The sequence below is a fragment of the Monodelphis domestica genome, chromosome 1 (assembly GCF_027887165.1).
Source record: "Monodelphis domestica isolate mMonDom1 chromosome 1, mMonDom1.pri, whole genome shotgun sequence".
Taxonomy (NCBI): Eukaryota; Metazoa; Chordata; class Mammalia; order Didelphimorphia; family Didelphidae; genus Monodelphis; species Monodelphis domestica.
Genome location: NC_077227.1, coordinates 303,991,780 through 304,014,146, shown reverse-complemented (window position 1 = coordinate 304,014,146; position 22,367 = coordinate 303,991,780). Strand labels below are relative to the sequence as shown.

General features: G+C 38.9%; 2 gene segments (V, D, J or C); both read left to right on the top strand.

Moving 5' to 3' along the window:
* The window catches only part of LOC103103780 (immunoglobulin heavy constant gamma 1-like), a 349,593-nt gene extending 342,506 nt beyond the window's left edge, over positions 1 to 7,087 (top strand). Inside the window, 4 exon segments of the C gene segment in view lie at positions 473 to 790; positions 1,980 to 2,300; positions 5,284 to 5,414; positions 5,786 to 7,087. Coding sequence covers positions 473 to 790; positions 1,980 to 2,300; positions 5,284 to 5,414; positions 5,786 to 5,869 — 854 coding nt within the window.
* LOC103105694 (immunoglobulin alpha-2 heavy chain-like) overlaps positions 1 to 22,367 on the top strand; it is a 311,264-nt gene that overhangs the window by 227,394 nt on the left and 61,503 nt on the right.

Here is a 22,367-nt window from a genome sequence, read left to right as displayed (position 1 = left end):
TGTCATATGAGAATGGGGAAAAGAAACTCTTGAAGAAGAGAAGGCTTGTGGAATGAAGGATGAGGGGAGAAAGGGAAGAGAAGCATAAATATGTCTTCAATTTTGTGAAAGAGAAACTAGACTGTTTCTGCTTGGTCAGGAGAGCAGATGAGGAACTATGGATAAAAATTATAAAGATTTGAACTTAGTCTGGATATAAGGAGAAGCTCCCTAATAGAATAGGATGCTTCAGAAGGAATTAGGTTCTCCCTCACTGAAAATCTTCAGACAAAAGCTAAATGATCTCTCATTAAATATGATGATCTTCTTCAAGAGTCTGTTGGAATCTGAGGTCCCTTCCAAGTTAGATTCAGTAGTTATGTGTAAATGAGATGAGAACACAGGTAGAGTTTGGGGTCCCCTAAAAAGTCTGAGCACATCATACTTTTGGTCCTGGAGGGCTCATGACTGACTAACATCTGTCTTCTTTCAGTTGACGCCGGTGGACCTTCTGTTTTTGTCTTCCCTCCAAATCCTCAGGATGTCCTCAAACTCTCAAGATCCCCTAAAGTTACCTGTATGGTGGTTGATGTAAGTGATGCATCAGGTGTTCAGATTACCTGGTTCAAAGGTGAAGAGGAAGTCAGCAGTCCTAAACTCACCCAGAAGAAATTAAACAATGGCACCTTTCAGGTGGTCAGCAATCTCCCTGTAGTCCACCAGGAATGGCTGAAAGGCACTTCATACACCTGTAAAGTTAATACCAGTGAACTACCAGTTGTTGAGAGAAAGACCATATCCCACACTAAAGGTAAGAAGATTGGACTTCTGGAGCCACAAATGGGTCCGGGCTTGTCCTTAGCCCTATAAACTTTTTTTTAATTTATTTTTAAAAAATTTGCCATGTTTACATATTTCATTTTCTTTCCCTTCCCTCTTCCCTCCCACCTCCCGAATCCAATAAGCATTTCTACTGGGTTATACAAATGTTAAAACTTATACCTATTTCCATATTATTCATTTTTACAATAGAGCAATCTTTTAAAACCAAAACCCCTAATCATATATCCATATAAATAAATAGTTAATCATTTGTTTTTCTTCTGTGTTTCTACTCCCACAGTTCTTTCTGTCAATATAGATAGCATTCTTTCTCATAAGTTCCTTGGGATTGTCTTGTCCATTACATTAGATTGTTCTACAGTGTTTCACTTTCTGGGCATAATGTTCTACTCATATCACTCTGCATCTAAACCTGGAGGTTCTTCCAGTTCATATAGAAATCCTCTATTTCATCATTTCTTGGAACACAGTAGTATCCCATCATCATCATATACCACAATTTGTTCAGCCATTCCCCAATCAAAAGACATACCCTCATTTTCCAGTTTTTTGCCACTCTCTCTGTGGTATACCAGGAAAGAATGAGAGACAAAAGACCAACTGAAATTTAAGAAAAATTCCCAAGTAGGGAAAGTATTATGGGGGGGGCAGAATATTTATCTTTCATGCATGGAAAACTACTAAATCAAATTATACTTACTCCTTGCTTCCAGTGTTTCTCCATTAATCCAACCCCCCCCAAGTCTCTCTCTTCATAAGGCTGAAAGAGAAATCTAGTTTCATAGATGAATCATGCTTGATCAGGTCAGAGTCAGGTTAGGACTCCTTTGTGGGAGGGTTTGTCCCTGTGACCACTGGAAAATGTATCTTTGGTGGGTAAGGAAGCAAAGAAAGTATTAAACAGGGTCAACGTGAGAATCTATGATAAAGGGAACTGAAATTAGAAGAGTCTAGAGAAAATGTCATAATCAGCAAGGAGCTCATTAAAGTGCTTAAATAGGAAAAGATCTTTTGTCTTAGGGCAGAAGAAGAGACTTGTATGATGACATCTCTTAGTCCACTTAGCTCCCAGTGTCTGTCCATCTATATATAATACTGTAGCAGAGAAACTTGGCCTCATCAGAGAATACTCACATTTTTTTTATCTTTTCCAAAAGGTGAGAGAAAGAAGCCTGATATATATGTCTTTGGCCCACATCCTGATGAGTTGAAACAAAAAGATGATGTCAGTATTACCTGCCTAGTGACCAATTTCTTCCCTGAAGATGTTGTTATCGAATGGCAAAAGAACAACAATCCAGAGTCTGAAGATAAATATTACACCACCCCAACAACGAGGGAAAAGAGCACCTACTTTTTCTACAGCAAGCTTATTGTGAAGAAAAGAGATTGGGATAACCAAAACTCCTATACCTGCGTAGTGTTGCATGAGGCCTTTCCAAACCAAATTTCCCAGAGGACAATCTCTGCATCCCCGGGTAAATGAGAAAGCCAAGAGAATCACACACATACACACACACACACACACACACACACACACACACACACACACACCACACACATCATCATCATCATCATTATCATCATCATCATCCCATCCCCTCCTCCAGGGATAGCCAGTCTGGAGGAGTTCCCTGTCTACTTCTTACCCAATTCTCCTTCATAGGGTCTTCCCTCCTTCATATTTTCCAAGGCTTGGCGATAGAAGCCTCACATGTAAATACTTTCCATTATCCTCAAGCAAAATAATAAAACACCCAGCACCATATCTGGAATCCCTCTGACTGGACTGGTTCTTTGTGGGGCTGATCCCTAGGAAAGTATTAAGAAAGGGGAAGCATTGTCCAATCCTGTAGCTGCACCAATGTTAGTGGTCATGGTAATCAAGAAACACAAACCAGACATCTCTTTCTAACCAAAAAGAGGAAGAGCTGTTCTCACATCTCAGCCCACTAAAATTCAGTAAAGGCTCTTTAGGTATAAAGAGGACCTAATGGAATCTGTCACCCCTGCACCCCCAGAGGCTCATGTTACAAGGAACACAAAGCTAAAAACAAAAAACACATAGTGGCAATTTAATGTGCATGGGCTAAGTACCACAGGCATTCATGGGGATAAATTAGGGAGTTATTCTGTGTGTTAAAGTTAAAAGGAATAATATGTCACCCTAGCCGAGAGGGTAATCTTAGAATAATCCATTCTCCTATCTTTATAAATTCAACCCTTTCCCCTCACCTCATCCAAACCTCTAGGAATTGGGCCCTGAGATTTATAGAGACTAGACTGGCTTCCCAAATAATTACAATTCCACAATTTTATTATATATGAACATGGCTGAGTTTCTGAGTGTGGCTATGAACTTATCTGTGTGTGTGTGTGTGTGTTTAAAAAACGTTTGACATTATATAGATAAAATTCAGGTATTTGAGTGAATTTTTTCAAAGTTTTGGCTATGTAGGCTAGAACTTATTGTGTGTATATGAATGTGCTTTTTCATTAATTGGGTGTGAATGTATAAGTCATTTTTTATGTCTTTGTGAAATTCCTCTTTTAAATGTGACAAGTAACTCTTTTGCCAGGTAGGATATGGCTCCAATCTTCTTTTCCCCCTTAATGAAATAACCCACACCCATATAATCCACACAAACAAAATATAGTTGCAAACAGATGTATAGTTCAATTATGATGTTCTAAGCTAGAATTCACATTTACTAATTACACTCACCCGTCACCCCCATGCTGACTATGTTACCTCTACAAATTCATGCAGACTAGGAGATAACTGAACTCAGCCTAAAACCCGGGCTTTCAGACTTCCAATCTCAAACTCACCCTCTCAACTCCTCTCACTTATTTAATATTCTTCTAGGAGAAATTCACACACAATCCACATATAGACCATTAATGGTCACTCGTGTTTAGATACAAACACTTTCTCATACAAATATACTCATTCACACAGACAGATGAGCACATGTATACACATCAACAAAAGTTGATTACCCCTATATTCCCAAAAATAGAATAGCATCATTGTGGCAAGAATCCATGATGAAAAGAATAACAAACTCACATGAAAGTACATCAATTCATATGCAATTGTATAAATCCTCATCCACAAAAATCCCTAAAATCAAAAGACAATATTACTCAAGATACAATAAAGAATATGTGGATGCATTCTCACTAACAAATAAATCACATTCACTCACTCTTATAATCAGCAATCCTATATGCACTCCAAATAAAAACATATCTACCTTCAAAAGTATACTCATTTATACTTGCATTCATGTTCACACCAACACTCATTGATGATTCAAAAATTTTCCATTAATTGTAAAACCAGGCATCCAAAGTCACATATTCATTCCTATATTAAAATCACAACTGTAACTACTCTGAAAGACACACATATTCATATTCATAGAAAGATATTTATACATGTTCACATTTACCCATAATCAGACTCTGATACTCAATCACACATACGTGCTCACTCTCAAAATCAGATGCTCACCCTTCAAGTCAATTCAATTTTACAAACATTTATTTAGCATGAGTATGTGCAAAATACACTTACACATATTCATGTACTCTCAGGCCCTAAAAATAATTACCTTCTATTTCCTGTCCTGCCACACAAAACCTCATGTCCAGTTTTTCCCAATGACTTCATAAAAGTGTAGTGTCTCTAAAATCAAGGATCCTCAAGGGACATGCTAGTAAGATTGCCTCACCTAAGAACTATCTGAGACTGTGGTCTTTCTTCAGTTACTTGGAAGAAGCTATTCTGGAATAGTCTCACATTCAAATTGACATTTCAAGCCATCAAGAATGATTAGACCAAGGGATTGGTCTAGGGAACTCCAGCTAGAATGAGAAAAGAAGGAAGAGTGAAGGATAGACCCACAATTTATCTCCAAGGAAGAGAGTTCAGCACATTCCTCAGACATGCTTTAAAGAGTCTAGTGAGAATAAGTAGAGAATCTGAAAATCTATTTCTATTTCTTCTAAAGAAAAAAGATAACTCCTAAAAAGATTTCCACATGTTTGAAGGAACTTGGTTATCACTTCCTCAAATGATTCTGTAGACATCTTGTTAGGCAAGAGATCAATGAAAAGTCAAAACAGAACCTATAAAAATTGCTTACAGAGAAACTTTTCTTCATATTACTCAATCGCCATCTTCAATTTACCTTTCCTTATTCTATTCCTCATTAGTATGTAATTTAGCCTTATCTCACAACCCAAACCTTTACCATCCTTATCCCTGTCTACTCTCCCATCACCATCCGCATTACTTTCCAAACTCTTTCCCCTTCTTTAGCTCTTCTCAATCCCCTCTCTTAGAGAGTGGGAGGACTGAAGTCTTGGGAGAGCCAAATGTGGTGTCTGAAGAGTTCCCCTTCACAGAAAGAGGAAAAAATCAGCAACTTGTCACCTCTTCCTTCCCCACAGAGTTGATACCAGATGAGAATTGTGCTGAGACCAGGGATGGAGAGCTGGATGGACTGTGGACCACAATATCTATCTTCATCACTCTCTTCCTCCTCAGTGTATGCTACAGTGCCACTGTCACCCTTTTCAAGGTCAGAGAAATATATATGTATGATTTCTTCCTTGAACTATTCTTCCTTTCCCAATGGGCCTTCTTTCTATACTATTCATCCTCTCTCATAGGGGGTTGAGGTACAAGGAAAGCTTTGGGCTGTCAACTTAGAGAGTACAAACCATATTCCATTGGTTAACCCTCTCTGGACCCCAGAGGACTTGACTAAGCCTGGAGAAAAAGAAATTAGAGAAGACCCCCTTTTATCTTCCCTCAATCCCTCTCACTTATCCCCTCTTCTGTCCTAAGCCTTAAGGAAAAGGTTTAACTGATAAAGGGAAAATATAGTGACTAACCAGCCCTGTCCTAAAACCCTGACTTTTGTTCTGTCCTTTTTGTGATATTATGCAGGTGAAGTGGATCTTCTCCTCTGTGGTGGAGTTAAAGCAGCCAATGATCCCTGACTATAGGAACATGATGGGGCAAGGGGCCTAAAGAGACTATCTCCTATCTATCCTTGGAACTTACTCTCAGAGACAGAGACATTCATTAGAATGAGAGATCTCGCCACTATTTCCTCAAAACAGAAGAAATATCTCCATATAACTATCAAATCAAGTTTCTTCCTAAGCAAAGACATTCACCAGTGGTTTCCTTGAGTATGGAACAAAGACATTCTGCCTCTTCTCTATCCCAGGTCCAGTGCAGTGAAATGGGGCCTCCAACTAACAAAAGCCTCATTCTCCACCTATTGACTTTCTTCTGCGGGGCTGTCAGGGAGAGCATATTCTGCAGAACAGGAATGTAAAGGAATAGAGAACAGAAGCTACATGGCCTAGAGTGGAGCTAGCCTCCCTCAGGAGGAAAGACCAGCATCATTGTTGTACAGGACAAGATTGATAGATGTCCATAGTCATTCTAATCAGAGTTTCTTCATTGGTATTTTTTAATGAAGTTTCTGTGGTTCAGATTTGTCCAGGCCTGTGTTCACATCCTCTCACTGCCCTGACTCAATAAGAGCTAGACTGTAATGTGAAACACCTCCTTTCTTAAGTGTTACCAGAATTTACGACATCTATGTCCATGAGTAATTGTGAGATAGTAGCACTGTAAAAATTTGTGACTATTGTGACTATTGTGTAAGTGATGTCTGGGTGAGATGGGGATGAATGCTCGAAGATTGGAGCTGGGCCATGATATGAATGTGCTATCTTCCCAATACTAAAAATGGGCCCCAAACTATTTCCTTAGTATTTAGTGGGAAATGGACAACAAGGAGAGAGAGAGAGAGAGAGAGAGAGAGAGAGAGAGAGAGAGAGAGAGAGAGAGAGAGAGAGAGAGAGAGAGAGAGAGAGAATGGTAGACTAAGGTGATGCCACAGATTGGTCACAAATTGGGCCCTTACCAAAGACACCTTGGTTGATTGACCCACAAGTCAAAACCAAATTCAAAGGGTATGAATTCAAAGGGAAGAAACCCTTTGTAAATTATGACAGCCTCTCTAACAACTAGATTAGTAAAAAAAAGTATAAAATTTCTATACTTTTACATCTGTTTTGTTCTCTTTAAGTTGTATACTTTATCTAAGAATTAGTAAAATATTTTTTATCAAAAATTTGATCTTGATTTTGGATTAATTAAAAAAGTACTTTTTGGTAACTAAAACAGGAAATCTTCATGTAGTTGGTGCTTAATAAATGTTGAATGAATAAATGAATCTAAGTACCCCAGGATACAAGAAAAGTCTGCTAGCAGAAAGAAAAAAAGGATAATTACAAATATCACCAATCATGCCAGCAGCTCTGAGGTTCTAGGGTTTATATGGAAAGGCATTTGGTGTGGATAAGTTCAGAATGCCAAAGAGATTTTTCTTTATTTGACCCTCAGTCAATGAGGCAATTAAAGTTATGTAAAATTGTAGTTAAAACATCCCAAAACCTTCCACAGAGTCATAAGGCTTCTGGTTAGATGAGTATGATTTTGAGTTTGAGCCATTGAGTTTAATCCAGAACGACAGGATTATGACCAGTTTATCTTTTGTATTTTAAAATAATTTTACATTTCCCACATTCAGCTCTGAGGTGCAATCTGAGGACACCAAGACTTGGAGGATCAGTGGAAGAAATAACATAAGTCCAGACATCTCTCTAACTCTCATCTATACCAGCTTCTTGTTGTTCAACTGTTTTAGTTGTATTCAACTCTTCATGACCCCATTTGGGATTTTCTTGGAAATGATTTGCCATTTCCTTCTTCAGCCCATTTGACATATTAGGAAACTGATGTAATCCTGACTCTAGGCCTAGTGCTTTAGTTGCCAACATATAAGCTCCAAAGAAGCATTTAAGTTGCATAGTCAGACCCCTGACTAGAACATCATTATACTTTGTGTATTAGAAAAGGCTAAATGGACAGAATACTGCCCACAGATACCCTAAAACTGAATGAATTTTCCTTCTTGCTCCTCCTTTCGTTCCTCCTCTAGTTTATCAAGTAATGAAAATTCAACTTAGAAATATCCCCACTACCAATCTAAATCCAATACATCCCTTCCCTCTTCCGCCTTCACTCTCAAAACTACTCTATCCATTGTCCTTCTGCTTGTTCTTCACCCCATACTGAACCCAGAAGAGGGAAGTGAGGAAAAAGACCCCAAGACCTCAGCACCATTTTTAGAAAAGTTTTGTAAGCACCAAAGGTCCTTTAGACCCCTTACTCACCAGTTGACCATTCAAGGGAAGTTCTGCCTCCAGTCAAATCATAGCATTATTGTGTCAGCTTATAAAGCCCCATTGTCACATTAACTGCATTCTATCAGAATGGATCCCAGAAAATACCAGTTTGTTTGAAATGGAGTATAGACATGACCAAGCTGCCTTGATTGTAATTTGAGAAACTTCATTTTCTTGTTCCCCTACCAAACTGGTTTTTTTAACCTCCTTCAAAGGAACATATAAACAGTGCTCTGAATTACTCCAAGATTGCAAAGTCAGTTGAGTGGGACTATTTAATTGGCATCAAATGAAGACTTCTCCACTCTCCCCTGTGCTGTTCCCTTCCTCATCATCCTGTCTGTCTTTATAACCTCACCACCTAATGCTAAACAACAAAAAGCATATTTAATAATTTTAAATTCACTGCTGTTAAACAGGCTTTATCTCAAAAAGAAAAAAATACTCCAAACCCCTCTAAAGAAGATATAGTTAGCTAGTCAGCCTCTGGAGACCCAACTCCTCAGTATAAGTAAAAGTTGGGATAAGGATGATAAGAGTTTATATAAAAGTTACATGAGGAAAGTATTAATAGCCTCCATTTTTATTTTTTCAGTTTTATCTTTATTTTATTTTTAATAACAAATTTATACATAAGTTTTCCAAAGTTATATAATTCATGTTGCCTCCCTCCTTTTTTCCCTTCCCTTCCCAAAGTTGACAAGCAATTCAGTCTGGGTTATACATGTATTATCATGCAAAACATATTTTCATATTATTCAGTTTTGTAAGAGAATAATCTTATAAAACCATAACCCCAAATCATATAACTAATTTTAAAAATGAGAAATCATATGTTTTCATTTGCATTTATACTCTAATGGTTCTTTCTCTAGAGGTGGATAACATTCTTTCTCATAAGTCTCTCAGAATTGTCCTGGATCATTATATTACTGTTAGTAGCAAAGTCAATTTATTACATTCAATTGTTTCACAATATTTCAGTTACTGTGTATAATGTTCTCCTGGTTCTGCTTCTTTCACTCTGTACCAGTTCAGGTGGTCTTTCCAGTTCTGTCTGAAATCATCCTGTTCATCAATCCTTATAGGACAACAGTATTCCATCACCATCATATACCATAATTTGTTCATCCATTCCCCAATTGAAGGATATCCCTTTAGTTTCCAATTATTTGCCACCACAAAAAGAACATCTATAAATATTTTTGTACAAACAGGTTCTTTCCAATTTTTAAAAATCTCTTTGGGATACAAACCTAGTAGTGGCAATGTTGAATCAAAATAGCCCTTGGGCATAATTCCAAATTATCCTCCAAAATGGTTGGATCAATTCGCAACTTCACCAGCAATGTGTTAAAGTCCCAATTTTGCTACTCTGATAGGTGTAAGGTGGAATTTCAGATTTGTTTTCATTTGCATTTCTTCAGTCAGGAGGGATTTAGAACATTTTTTCATATAATTATTGATAACTTTGATTTCTACATCTGAAAACCGTCTATTCATATACTTTGATTATTCACCAATTGGGGGAATGCCTTGGATTCTTATAAATTTGACTTAATTCTTTGTATATTTGTGAAATGAGACCTTAATCAGAGAAATTTGTTATAAAAGATATTTACCAGTTTGTTGTTTCCTTTCTAATCTTGGTTGCACAAAAACTTTTGAATTTGAAATAATCAAAATTATTCATTTAACATCTTGTAATGTTCTCTATTTCTTGTTTGGTTATAAATTCTTCCCTTCTCCATAGATGTGACAGAAAAATTATTCTAGGTTACCCTGACTTACTTATAATATCACTTTTTATGTTTAAATTTTATACCCATTTTGATCTTATCTTGGTATAAGGTGTGAGATATTGATCTAAACCTAATTTTGGTATGTTGTTTTCTAATTTTCCCAAGTAGTTTTTATCAAAGTGATCTTATCCCAAAAGCTGAGATCTTTGGGTTTATCAAACACTAGAGTCATTTACCCCTAATCTACTCAATTGTTCTACCCTTCTATTTCTTATCCAATACCAAATTGTTTTGATGACCACTGTTTTATAATACAATTTAGGATCTGGTATTACTAGGCCACAGATTTTTTGCCTCATTTTTAGATGACTAAAATGGAGTTCAGAGATTGAATGACTTTCCCGAGATCATATGAATAAAAGAGCCAGTATTCAAACTAGGCAATGTCAACTACTTAATAAGTGAAACCTTGCAATAAACAAGACTAAATGGTTCTTCTTGAACAAAAGTAGCAAAAAACCATGGGATGATTATTATCTAACAAATGAGCATCAAGAGAACCCTGCTTCTCCTAAAACTAGGTTAGTGGGACCTCAACTTCAACTAGGGTCAGAAATTTAAAGTGGGAAAGTAGGTGGGAAAAGACTTTTTTTGAGAACCTGGGTGGGAGAAGAGGAGATTTTGGAAACCTTACTTTGAATTCCAGGTGAAACTAAAAGAACCTAACAAAGAATAGAAAGTTGGAAAGAAGAATTCACTTAATTAGACAATAAAAACATGGCATTCAGCCAATAAATCAATAAATATTTATTAAGCACCTAATATTTGCCAGGTACTGTGTTAGATCTTGAAGATAAAAATACAAAGAATGAGATAGTCCTTACTTTTTATGAGCTTGTGTCAACCTAAGGTAAAAATCATTTGTATAAAGCATGGAGGATCATTTTGAAAATGAAATTTCACATCAGAAGATGGCCTGGTTAGCACAAAACCACTTCTATTTTTTCATTATTTTAATTTTGTTTTATTGTTTCTTGATGTCTTGTGAAGTCATTAGCTTCTATTACCCAATTCCAATTTTTAAAGACTGAATTTCTTCCATGACCTTTTGACCCTCCTTTTCCATTTGGTCCATTCTACTTTTCATTACACTCTTTTCTTCATTGGATTTTTATGCCTCTTTTTCCAGTTGACCAATTTTTCTTTTTAAACTGTTATTTTCTTTTTGCATTACTTTCAGTTCTTTTTCCCATTTTTCTTCAACCTGTCTTATTTGATTTTTAATTCTTTTTTAATTCTTCCAGAGCTTGAGATCAATTCCTAGGTTTTGGGGTTTGTTTGTTTGTTTGTTTTAGTTTTGCATGTGGTTGCTTGGGTTTCACCATCCCCCATTAGTTCTGTTCTTTGTTCTTTGTCCCTATAAAAATTTTCAAGGGTTAAGTATTTTTTCTGCTGTTTGTTTATTTTCCAGGTATTTTTTTGCCTATGAAAACTGCTTGCTGATTCTGTCTCCCCAGATGGATTGCAGGATTAGGCACTGTGAGCTATTTTGCCCTGGGACTAAGCAGCACAAGCCACAGCAGTGGCTTGAAAGGGTCCCACACTATGGACTTCTGGACCTCACTGCAGGCTAGTTCCAGGGCCTGGGACTTCAGAGTATAGATCTGACGTGCTCTTTTGTTGTTGTAGCCCAGGGCCAGGGATCCTGAAGTTTGCCTATAACTAGGTTCAGAATCTGGTGCAGTAGATTGGGGGAAGGGGATCAGCCAGCAGGCCTCTGTGCAGTTTTGCTTCTGGTTCCCCCTTATCTCATAAAAATTAGCTCTCTCAGCCTACCTTTCAAGTTGTTTTCAGTGAGAGAGCCTTCTCACTCCATCTTGCTATTAGATTTTGACTCCTATTGCTTTGAAGTGCTTTTTGAATATTAGTTTGGAAGGATAGAGCAAATTTGGCTTTCACTGCTCCTAAGCTTCATCTTGGCTCCCAAAGTATTGTATTTTAAAGGGATATTTCATTCCCATTAAAATAGTCTGATGAGTGGTCCTTCACTCTAAGTTTTCTTTCTGGGACTTATTATCTCAAACCTCTTTTCCACTAGTCAAATTGAACTTCATCCAGTTCCAGCTCTCCCTATGAGAGACTACATAAGGACAAACTTCTTGTCTGTGCTGGTCCTTTAACAAGTTATGAATTCTAAATTTATAGAATATCTACAAAACATTCTCATCTGCCAGCATTCTGTATCTTCATTCCATTAGTAATATATCCCATAATTATACTACAGGAAAAATCCCTTATGCAAAGTTTTCCTAGTCAATCAGTCAATACTGTCTTAAGTAGTGGAAATACTAACAGAAACAGAGACAGAGACAAAGACAGACATAGACAGAGACAGAGAGAGATAGAAAAGAGAGAGAGACAGTGAATAGAAGAGAGGGAAGGGTGAATGATGTGCAAACATGCAAACAACTCTATCCAAATAAAATATATACATGATAAATTAGAAATAATCCACAAAAGGAAGGCAAAAGAATTAGGAGGATTAGGAAAAGTTTCCTTAAAAAGTGATATTTTTAGCTGGGATTTGCAGGAAGTCAGGGAAATCAGAAGGCACAGATAGGAAGGGAGAGGATATATACTTGAGGACAATCATTTTGACAGCTGAGAAGATAGATTGGAGTGGAAAGAAACTTGTGTAGAAAGACCAACCAACAAGCTATTGCAGTAATCCAGATGCGAAGTAATGAGGATCTGCCTTTTGGGAGATAACAACATCATAGTAGAGAAGAAAACATATCCCAGCAATGATATGAAAGTCAGATTGGCAAACCTTGGAAATACTTTGAATATGGAATACATGAATATGGAATATGGAAGGTTAAAAGATGCAGATGACTCCTAAATTGGAACTCTGGGAGACTGGGAAAATGGTAGTACCCTCAATAGTAATAGAGAACTTAAGAAGTGTAAGGGTGTAAAAGTCAAAGGGTTGAACTAAATTTATTAGAGTGTGACCTCCATAATTATTTACTTTATTTATTATTAGTAGTCTCTTGGTAACCGAGAATGACGATCTTTGTGCGTTTTCATCTATGGTGTACCCTCATATGACGTTGGAGTCCAAAGACTGAGGCGCAAAGTTTGTGGCACATGGGGGATGGGACGCCAGTTGTTAAAGGAGGTGCGGTTACTGCCTGGTGTTGGTGTTCACACGCAGCGACAAGACATTGACATCGTTTGTCTTCAAAGGTGGTGTCGGCATGACTGATGTATATATGCCAGCTGCTTCTGACAGAGGCAGCAAGTTCTACTTGCTTTGGTGTAATGCCAGCCCACTTCAAGTTTGCCTTTAGCTGATCCTAGTATCTTTTCTTTGGTTGACCTATCTTCCTGAGTCCAGCTGACAGTTCACCATAGAATACCTGTCTTGGTATTCGCTGTGGGTCCATGCAGATGACGTGTCCAGACCATCATAGCTGGGTTTTGAGGACCATTACTTTGATGCTGGTGGAGTTGGCTCTGTCAAGGACTTCCTGATTGGTGATTTGGTCCTGCCATCAGATCCTCATGATTGATCAGAGAGAACATTGATGGAATTGCTCCAACTGTTTCATATATTTCCGGTACAGTGTCTATGTCTCACAACCGTACAGGACCGAGCTGAGGACCACTGCGTTATATACTTTGAGCTTTGTCACAGGGCTTACACTGCTGTGTTGGAGGACTTTGGAGCGTAGTCACCCAAGTTGCAGGCCTTTTGGACCTTAGCATTGATCTCGTGGTCTAGGGACCTGTTGTTGGCGATGGTGCTGCCCAGGTACTTGAAAGTGCTGATATTGGAAAGCTTTGTGCCGTCGATTGTAATGCACGGCTGGTTAGTTAGCCTCCCTGCTTCGGGTTGAAACAGCACCTCTGTTTTGTTGAGGCTGATGGTCAAGCAAAACAATTTTGTTGTGATAGAGAACCTGTCCACAATGGTTTGGAGATGATTTTCTTGGTGGGGCATGAGAGCACAGTCATCTGCAAAGAGAGCTTCCAGGATGAGTCTCTCTGTTGTCTTTGTTTTTGCAGTCAGGCGGCGAAGATCGAATAATGAGCCATCCAGATGGTATTTGATATAAATGCCCAAGTTTAGATCCATCACAGCATGTCGTATTACTTGGGTGAAGTATAGGTTGAATAGTACCGGAGCGAGGACGCAGCCTTGTTTCACACCATTGGAGATATTGAAGTGATTGGAAGTCTCTCCACCAGATAGGACTTCCCCTGTCATATTGACATGAAAGAGTTGAATCAGTTTGACGAATTTTGCTGGGCAACTGAGCTTTCTAAGGATCACCCACAATGCATCCCTGTTTACTGTGTCAAATGCCTTAGTTAGGTCTATGAAGACAATGTAGAGACTCAGGTTCTGCTCAAGGCATTTTTCCTGCATTTGCCTCACCATAAAGATCATGTCAATGGTGCTGTGATCTGGTCAGAAACCACATTGTGATTCAGGCAGGTTCTGCTCTGAAACAGATGACAGGAGTCTGTTGAGTATAACACGGGCGAGGATCTTTCCAGCAGTGGAGAGTAGTGAGATGCCTCTGTAGTTGTCACAGGCTTCTCGTGTGCCTTTGTTCTTCTTTAGGACTACGATAGAGGCATCTCTGAGTTCTGGGGGCATGTCTTCCTCTTCCCATGTGCTGGTCAGCACTATGTGGAATGCCTGAAGCGCCTTTCCCTTTAAGGCCTTGTACACCTCAGTTGGGATCCCGTCTTTACCAGGTACCTTGCCAGTACTCATTTGTTTAATGGCTTTTTGGACTTCCTCTATTGAAGGAGGGACGTCAAGTTGTTTGATGATGTGGTTTTGGGGGATCTGGTCAAGGGCGCTTTGGTCAACTGAAGAAGATAGGTTGAGAAGCTGACTGAAGTGTTCTTTCCATCTGTTGCTGATGCCTTTTTTATCTTTTATGAGAGTGTCACCATCAGAGGATAGCAAGGGAGTGGTGGTAAGTTTTAATGGCCCATAGACAGTCTTGAGGGCACTGAAAAATTGTTTGTAGTTTTTCGTATCAGCAAAGCACTGGATTTCTTCTGCCTTTTTTCCCACCATCAGTCTTGCATCTTCCTGATCTCACACTGCACCATGGCTTGGAGAGACTTGAATCTGTTCTTTTTAGGATCAGAGTTTGGATTATTTTGCCACTCTATAAAGGCTTTGTTCTTTTTGCTCAATAGGTCTTCAAAAGCAGTGTTCTCAAACCAGTCCTGGTGGTTGCATTGTTTGGGGCCCAAGACTGCCTTTGATGTTTCTGTCACCACGTCTCTGAACTGGTTCCATTTCTTGGTTGGACTTCCAGTGAGTGGTCCCTTCACAGACAGCTTGTCATCCAGGCAGGACTGGAATGTTTGCAGATAAAATGGATCTCTGAGACGACTCACGTTGTAAAATGCGCAGACTGTCTGGGTGCGTTTCGGATGGCGAGGTGCAATACGTATGTGAAGAGTTGCTCTAACCAATCGGTGGTCTGTCCAGCATTCAGCTCCTCTCATGGCTCTGGTGATCTGTACATCCTGGATGTCTCACCGGCATACAATGATGGAGTCAATGAGATGCCACTGTTTTGATCATGGATGCATCCACGTTGTTTTATATTTGTTCGCCATTCTGAACACAGTGTTCGTGATGGTGAGTTCGAACTCTGAGCATTTGCTGAGTAGGAGTAGGCCACTGTTGTTCATTTTGCCCACACCGTGTTTGCCGAGCACTCCTTTCCATTTTTCATGGTCCTGGCCAACGTGGGCATTGAAGTCTCCCAGTAGTATCAGCTTGTCATTGGTGGGTACTGAGTGCAAGACAGCACTCAGGTCAGAGTAGAACTGTCCGATGGTCTCCTCTGTGCTGGTCAGTGTTGGGGCATATGCGCTGTTGATTGTGGTATACCGGTCTTTGCTGAGAGGCAAATGGATCTTCATGAGCCTCTTGCTGATGCCCACAGGCAAGTCTGATAGCTGTTTGAGCAAGCTGGGCTTGATAGCCAGGCCAACAATGTGAATTTTGTCTTCACTTGTGGCTCTACCTTTCCAGAAGAAGGTGTATCCAGTGGTGGGTTTGATCCCTCTTCTGGTAAGTGTGTTTTGCTTAGGGCTGCGATGTCAATGTTATATCGCACCAGTTCTTTACTGATTAGAGCTGTTCTTCTCTCAGTTCTTGGGGTATTCTCTCTGATGTTCCATGCTCCTAATAGGAGTTTCTTTGTATTTTGTTTTCTTTGATTTCGACCGCTTAAAGGGGTGACCCGCCAGCCGTGGTGTGCTGACCGGGTGTTTGTAGGGCAGGCATTATTTGGGACACCTTTTCTAGTCCCCTCCCTTAATTAGGGTGAGCAGTGCTGTCCTAGAGAGGGCTGCTCAGTCGCCCAGGATGCTGCCGAACATCTCTGCTGCCCCCGGTACAGGGCCGAACGACCACTAGTCAGTAGGCCAACTACGTGCAGGATCGTGACTACAACTGCCAGTGGTCACCTCCACCTGTTGTGTCGCCACTCCCCCATTGCGGCAGGTCTTGAAGAGGGTGGGCAGGGTTAAGATAGATAAGTGTGCACAAAGATACTTGTGCATGAAGGAGATTTAAGTGGAAAAGTCAATGCACAGAGACAGTTCCACTCTCTTGGCATTGGAAGCCTGGGTCCAGTGGCACAAAAAGTCATTACACCTGGAGACTTCCTCAGCTGCATTGGATGGCCGTATTATCTTTTGTGCTCCAACACACCCTAAGCACTCCACAGTGCTTTGCTGCGTCACCATCTCAGCCTTTGAACCTTTTTATTGGTTTCTTCGTCTGTTCAGCTAAAGCAGTCTTCACATGCTGGGTGAGCAAGGCCCTGGTTCACCAGGGGTCTATTACCCTATGGCCACTCTCACAAGGTTTAGCCAGCCTGTCAAAGCTATTGCCCGTGGTGTGGCCTCTGCCGCATGCTAGCAGCTACTAGGAGCCACACGTGAGAGCTGGGTGTCAGGTGGGGGTCAGAGGCTGGAGAGCTGCCCTAGAAGGGCATGACAAGCCCTCCATACCAGAGATACTACCCCTCCCTGAACACCCCATACACCCCATAATTACTCCAGTCAGAATGACTTTTTATGGTAGTTTACTTACAAAAGGAGAAAGAGTGAAAGTAGAGAAATGAGAAAGAGGGCAGAGTAAGAAATCTAGCTTAACAAGCTCAAACCCTGGCTTTACTCCGGCAGGAGGCCTAGGGGTCAATTAAACAAGGGTTTTAGCCACAAGACCTCCTCTAAGAAAAGGGGCCCTTCTGGAAGCTAGTACCTCTCTAAGAAAAAGTTGGGAAAGGGAGTCAGTCTTTTTTACTGACCCACATGGTAATTCTAAGGGAAAAATCCAAGAGCAGTTCGAGCCAAAGATCCTTTGAAGCCAAAGATCCTTCAAGATCAAGCTGAAAGCAAAAGACTACCTCACAGGAAGTTCTTGCCACTTTTAAAGACCATTCCTTCAATCACTTTTTACATTAACCAATTACAGCTAAAGCTTTGCTTAGGACTGTCAAGGGGGCAGTCAGTTGATTCTGATTCATCACCCACTATCGCACACGTGGTTCACAGACCTCCCCCACTTAAGAATAAGTGGGGTGTATACACTTCTGGTGATTAAATCTAAAAAATGGGCAGGGGAGAGTTAATCCCATCTTCATGATCCCCTCTGTGATCATTTGGGAGACTAGTCTCCCCAACTGGTCATTTGACATAATCATCTTGTACTCCTAAAACTCTTCTAACTACAGGTGCATACAATATTGCAACTTCTAAGAGGAAACTACAATAGTTAAAGATAAGAGGGAAATAGAAGAGAGAGAAAGCAAAACCAATATTTGCTAGATGTGCTGGCAAAAAACCAATTAGGAGGCAGTCCCCTTTGGCATAAGAGTGTACATTCAAAATAAATATGTCCAATCCCCTTCAATTCAATCAATTGCACTGAAAATTCATTCTTGATCTTCTTAATGTAGTGTACTTTTCTGCAGGCATCTTTCTCCAAACAATTCATTATCTGGATTCAAGAAGTTAGCAATCTTCTTTCCCTAAAATTTTTCTTGAACAAAATTTTAAATCTTGGATTTTTCATGAAAATACAATACAGAAGAGGGGGGTAGTTGGAGGAGGGGAGAAAATAATGCTTGCTTTTTGACATATTGAGTATAGACACCCAGTTCAAGATATGCAAGAGGTAATTAGAGATTCAAGATTGGAATTGTAAGAGCAGCATGCAAAGGTAAGTATGGAATATTGGAAGAAAACATGATTGATGGGCAAAGACCGTTGGAAGGAAAGGAGCAAGGGAGAAGAACAGTGACCTGGGAGATTTCTCAGAGAAAGATAGGACTTTGGGGGAACTTGATCTCACAGCAAGAGAAAGTTTCTTGCCTTGCTAGAGATCAGCCAAGAGCCATTTGATAGATAACCGGGAGAAACAGCCTTGAGACTTCGCAAGAAGAGTTTTACAACATCTCAATATCTCTAACAACATTAGAAGAGAAATTCAGGTCCCCTCGGAACTGTGGGGGCCTTGGACTCAATTGTCATGGAGCCAGCCCCCTCCCAAAGCCTAACAGCACCTGAATTACTCTTGCCTGAGCCCCAAAATATTCTACTTTAGTTTAAGAGAGATTCATTTATAAGTTCACTGGGAATGGAAGGAAGTTAGGGCTTAATAATTAGATTTTAAAATCATTGGCATAAAGATGATAATTTAATCCATGGGAACTGATGGAATCAATAAGTGAATTACTGTAGAGGTGAAAAAAGAGGATCAGGACAAAGCCTTGTGAGACATTCAGGCAAGATGTGGATGAAGATCTAGCAAAAGAAAATGAGAAGTAGAAGCTAGATAGGTAAAAGGAGAATAGTGTCACAAAAACCTAGAGAGACAAGAGTGAAAGAAGAAATCATGACTAACAGTGTTGAAGGCTGCACTGTGGTCAAAAAGAATGAGGGTTGAAAAAAGTGCTATTAGAATTAGAAATTAAGAGATCATTAATAATTCTGGAGAGAGAAGGTTGAATGAGGTAGGAAGTAAGACTGTAAAGAGTTAAGAAGAGAGTGAGGTGCCAATTCTATGATGTCTTTTGTTTATTACATCACTCACGTATCCCCCTTCTTCTTCCTCCTCTTAGAGATTCGTCTGATATAACAAATAATATTTCTAAAGACAAAAAGAAGGAAAAATTAGTATAAACATGTAATATATCTATTAAAAATCAGAATTCTCAGAATTACAAAATAAGATCACTGAAGCATGACAAAAAATACTAAACTTTTTTTTTATATTTTTCCATGATTACATGATTCATGATTTCCCCCCATTCTTCCCTTACCCCTCCCAGAGCTCACAAAGAATTCCACTGGGTTATATATGTATCATTGTTCAAAACCTATTTCCATGTCATTCACATTTGCAATAGAGTCATCTTTTAACATCAAAACCATAAACATATCCCTATTGAACTATGTAATCAATCATATGTTTTTCTTCTGCATTTCTGTTCCCACAGTTCTTTCTCTGGTTGTGGATTGTCCTTTCTCATAAATTCCTCTGGATTGTCCTGGGTTGTTGCATTGCCACTAGTAGAAAAGTCTATTACATTTGATTGTGTCATAATGTGTCAGTCTCTGTGTACGATGTTCTCCTGGTTCTGCTCCTTACACTTTCACATGGAATTCCTCCAGTTCATTATTCCTTTCAGCACAATAATATTATATCACCATCAGATACCACAATTTGTTCAGCCATTCCCCAATTGATGGATACCCTCTCATTTTCCAATTTTTTGCCACCACAATGAGAGCAACTATAAATATCTTTTTACAAGTATTTATCCTAATTATCTCTTTGGGGTACAAACCCAGTAGTGGTATGGCTGGGTCAAAGGGTAGGCATTCTTTTAAAGCCCTTTGGGCAAAATTCCAAATTGTCCTCCAGAATGGTTGGAACAATTCACAACTCCACCAGCAGTGTATTAGTGTTCCAATTTTGCCACATCCCCACCAACATTTATTACTTTCCTTTGCTACCATATTGACCAGTATACTAGTTGTTTTAATTTGCATTTCTCTAATCAGGAGTGATTTAGAAAACTTTTGTTATGTGCCTATTGATAGTTTTTATTTCATCATGTGAAAACTGCCTATTCATGTCCCTTGACCATTTGTCAATTGGGGAATGGTTTGATTTTTGTAAATTTGACTTAGTTCCTTATATATTTAGGAAATTAAACCTTTGTCAGAGAATTTTGTTATAAAAATGTTCTACCAGTTTGTTGCTTTCCTCCTAGTTTTGGTTGCATTGGTTTTGTTTGTACAAAAACTTTTTAATTGGATAGAATCAAAGTCACTCATTTTACATTTTGTAATTTTCTCTATCTCTTGCTTGGTCTTAAATACTTTCCTTTTTCAGATCTGACAGGTATATTATTCTATGTTCACCTAATTTGTTTGTAATTTCACTCTTTATATTTAAGTCATTTACCCATTTTGAATTTATCTTGGTATAGGGTGTAAGATGTTGATCTAAACCTAATTTTTCCCCTACAGTTTTCTGATTTTCACAGCAGTTTTTGTCAAATAGTGAGTTTAAGCTATTTTTTCAAATGTTTGGGTCTCCATATCATCTGCCCTACACAGAGAATACACTTCAAAAACTAAAAAGAATTTATAAACAAACTTGTAAAAGTAGTGAGATAACTACAGAATAGAGGAGGAATTTCTGAGCTAAGTTCTTAAGAAAAATAACACAATTTACCTCTTAATAATTATAATAAATAATTGATATGTACATATGTATATCCATATTTTACATAATAAGTAAATTAACTTAGGTAAGATTGCCATTTTAGGCCTACCCAGGAGTAATTAATATTTTTCCATTTTTAGAACTAATTTTATTTGTGTTAAAAGTTTTTTGTAATTGTATTCATATAGTTATTGAGGAAGGTTCAACATTGTATTGAAATATAATTTTGGAATTGGAATTTGGAAGGTAAATATTTTTGTACAATGATAAAACACAAAAATGAAGAATTATGAAAAGAGGAAAATATAGAAAGAGGTATTCAATGCCATACCAACCAAACTAACAAAAAAAAAACATTTTCAAGAAAGAGAAAAATAGCAAAGTTCATCTGGAAGAACAAAATATTGAGAATATTAAGGGAAATAATGAAAATAATGTGAACAATGATGGCCTATGTTAGATTTAAAATGGTTGAGGTCTTAAACTGTAGTGAGTTAAAATGGTGGAAGATATAAATTGTGATAGATATAAGAGAGGGTGAGTAAGTTTGACCACAGAAAATATGTTTCACTACAGTGTCTGGGTTTTTAAATCAAATATAATGTGATCGCCAGGGAAATATTCCCAATTATTCAAATACCCAAGTCAACTGGGTTTTATAGAGATTTTTAATTAATAATATAATGAGGAATTAGAGAAAGAGAGAAAGAGTAGGAAAGGAATAATTATGAAGGGCCTCAAGCCAATATGGCCTTGACCTGAGTCTTAAGAGAGAGAATCAGTCAGTCAGTCTTTTAACACTCACCACAAGGTCTGCCTAAACAAGGATTCTAGTGACACCAGGCCAGCTCCATCTCAGCTGACTTCACCAGAGAGCCTTCCAGCCAGAGACTGTTCCAAAAGGCCTCTCTCCAGAGCCTCCAGAGGGACAGAGTCCCCTTAGAGGAGCTCCAGCGAGACCCCCTTAGAGATTGTCCTCCAAGAGCTTCCCTTCTCCAGAGCCTCTCTCAAGAGATTCTTCCCAAGCCATCCTCATCAGAGATCCTCCAAAAGGATTTCTCCAAAAGGATATCACCTCAAGAGATTCTGCTTTTTCTTATATAGGGGTTTTTCTCCCATGTCACCTCCCCTAAGTCCCTACATTTACCAATCACTGTAGACACTTTCCAAAGGACTGCCCATCTAAATTCCTGCTAAGTCGACCAATCTCCTCAGTAAGTCTGACTCAGAAAAAATGCTGCTGTGTCGACCAACTCTCCTCAGTAAGTCTGAATGAGAGAAAACACAGCTGAGTCAACTAATCTTATCAAGAGAAAACTTGCCCGACCCTTTTAGGTACTTAGCATCCCATTGTATCAATTCTAAAAACAGGCCTGGCTCAAAGAACTCCTTGCCTTATTATAAGCATGGGTCCAAGTACTTTCATTGTTTAGCAAGGAGTTTTTTTTTTCCCTAAAGCAGTCTTAAGTACGGTTGGAGTAGAGGTCCTCCCATTTCTGATCCTGGTGAGTTCTCACATCAAAATGGGGAATGTTTCTCAGTAGGGAATTTGTTCCAATTAAGAATTCCCTGATGGGGAAATTTTTAACATTCACAAGTCTGAAAGATTTCAAGATTTACACCTAGCAGTACCAGATCTTAAACTGTACTGGCTAAGAAATAACAGGATGGATCAATGGAATAGACCAGAGGTAAATAACCCCAGCAATCTAGTGTTTGATAAACCC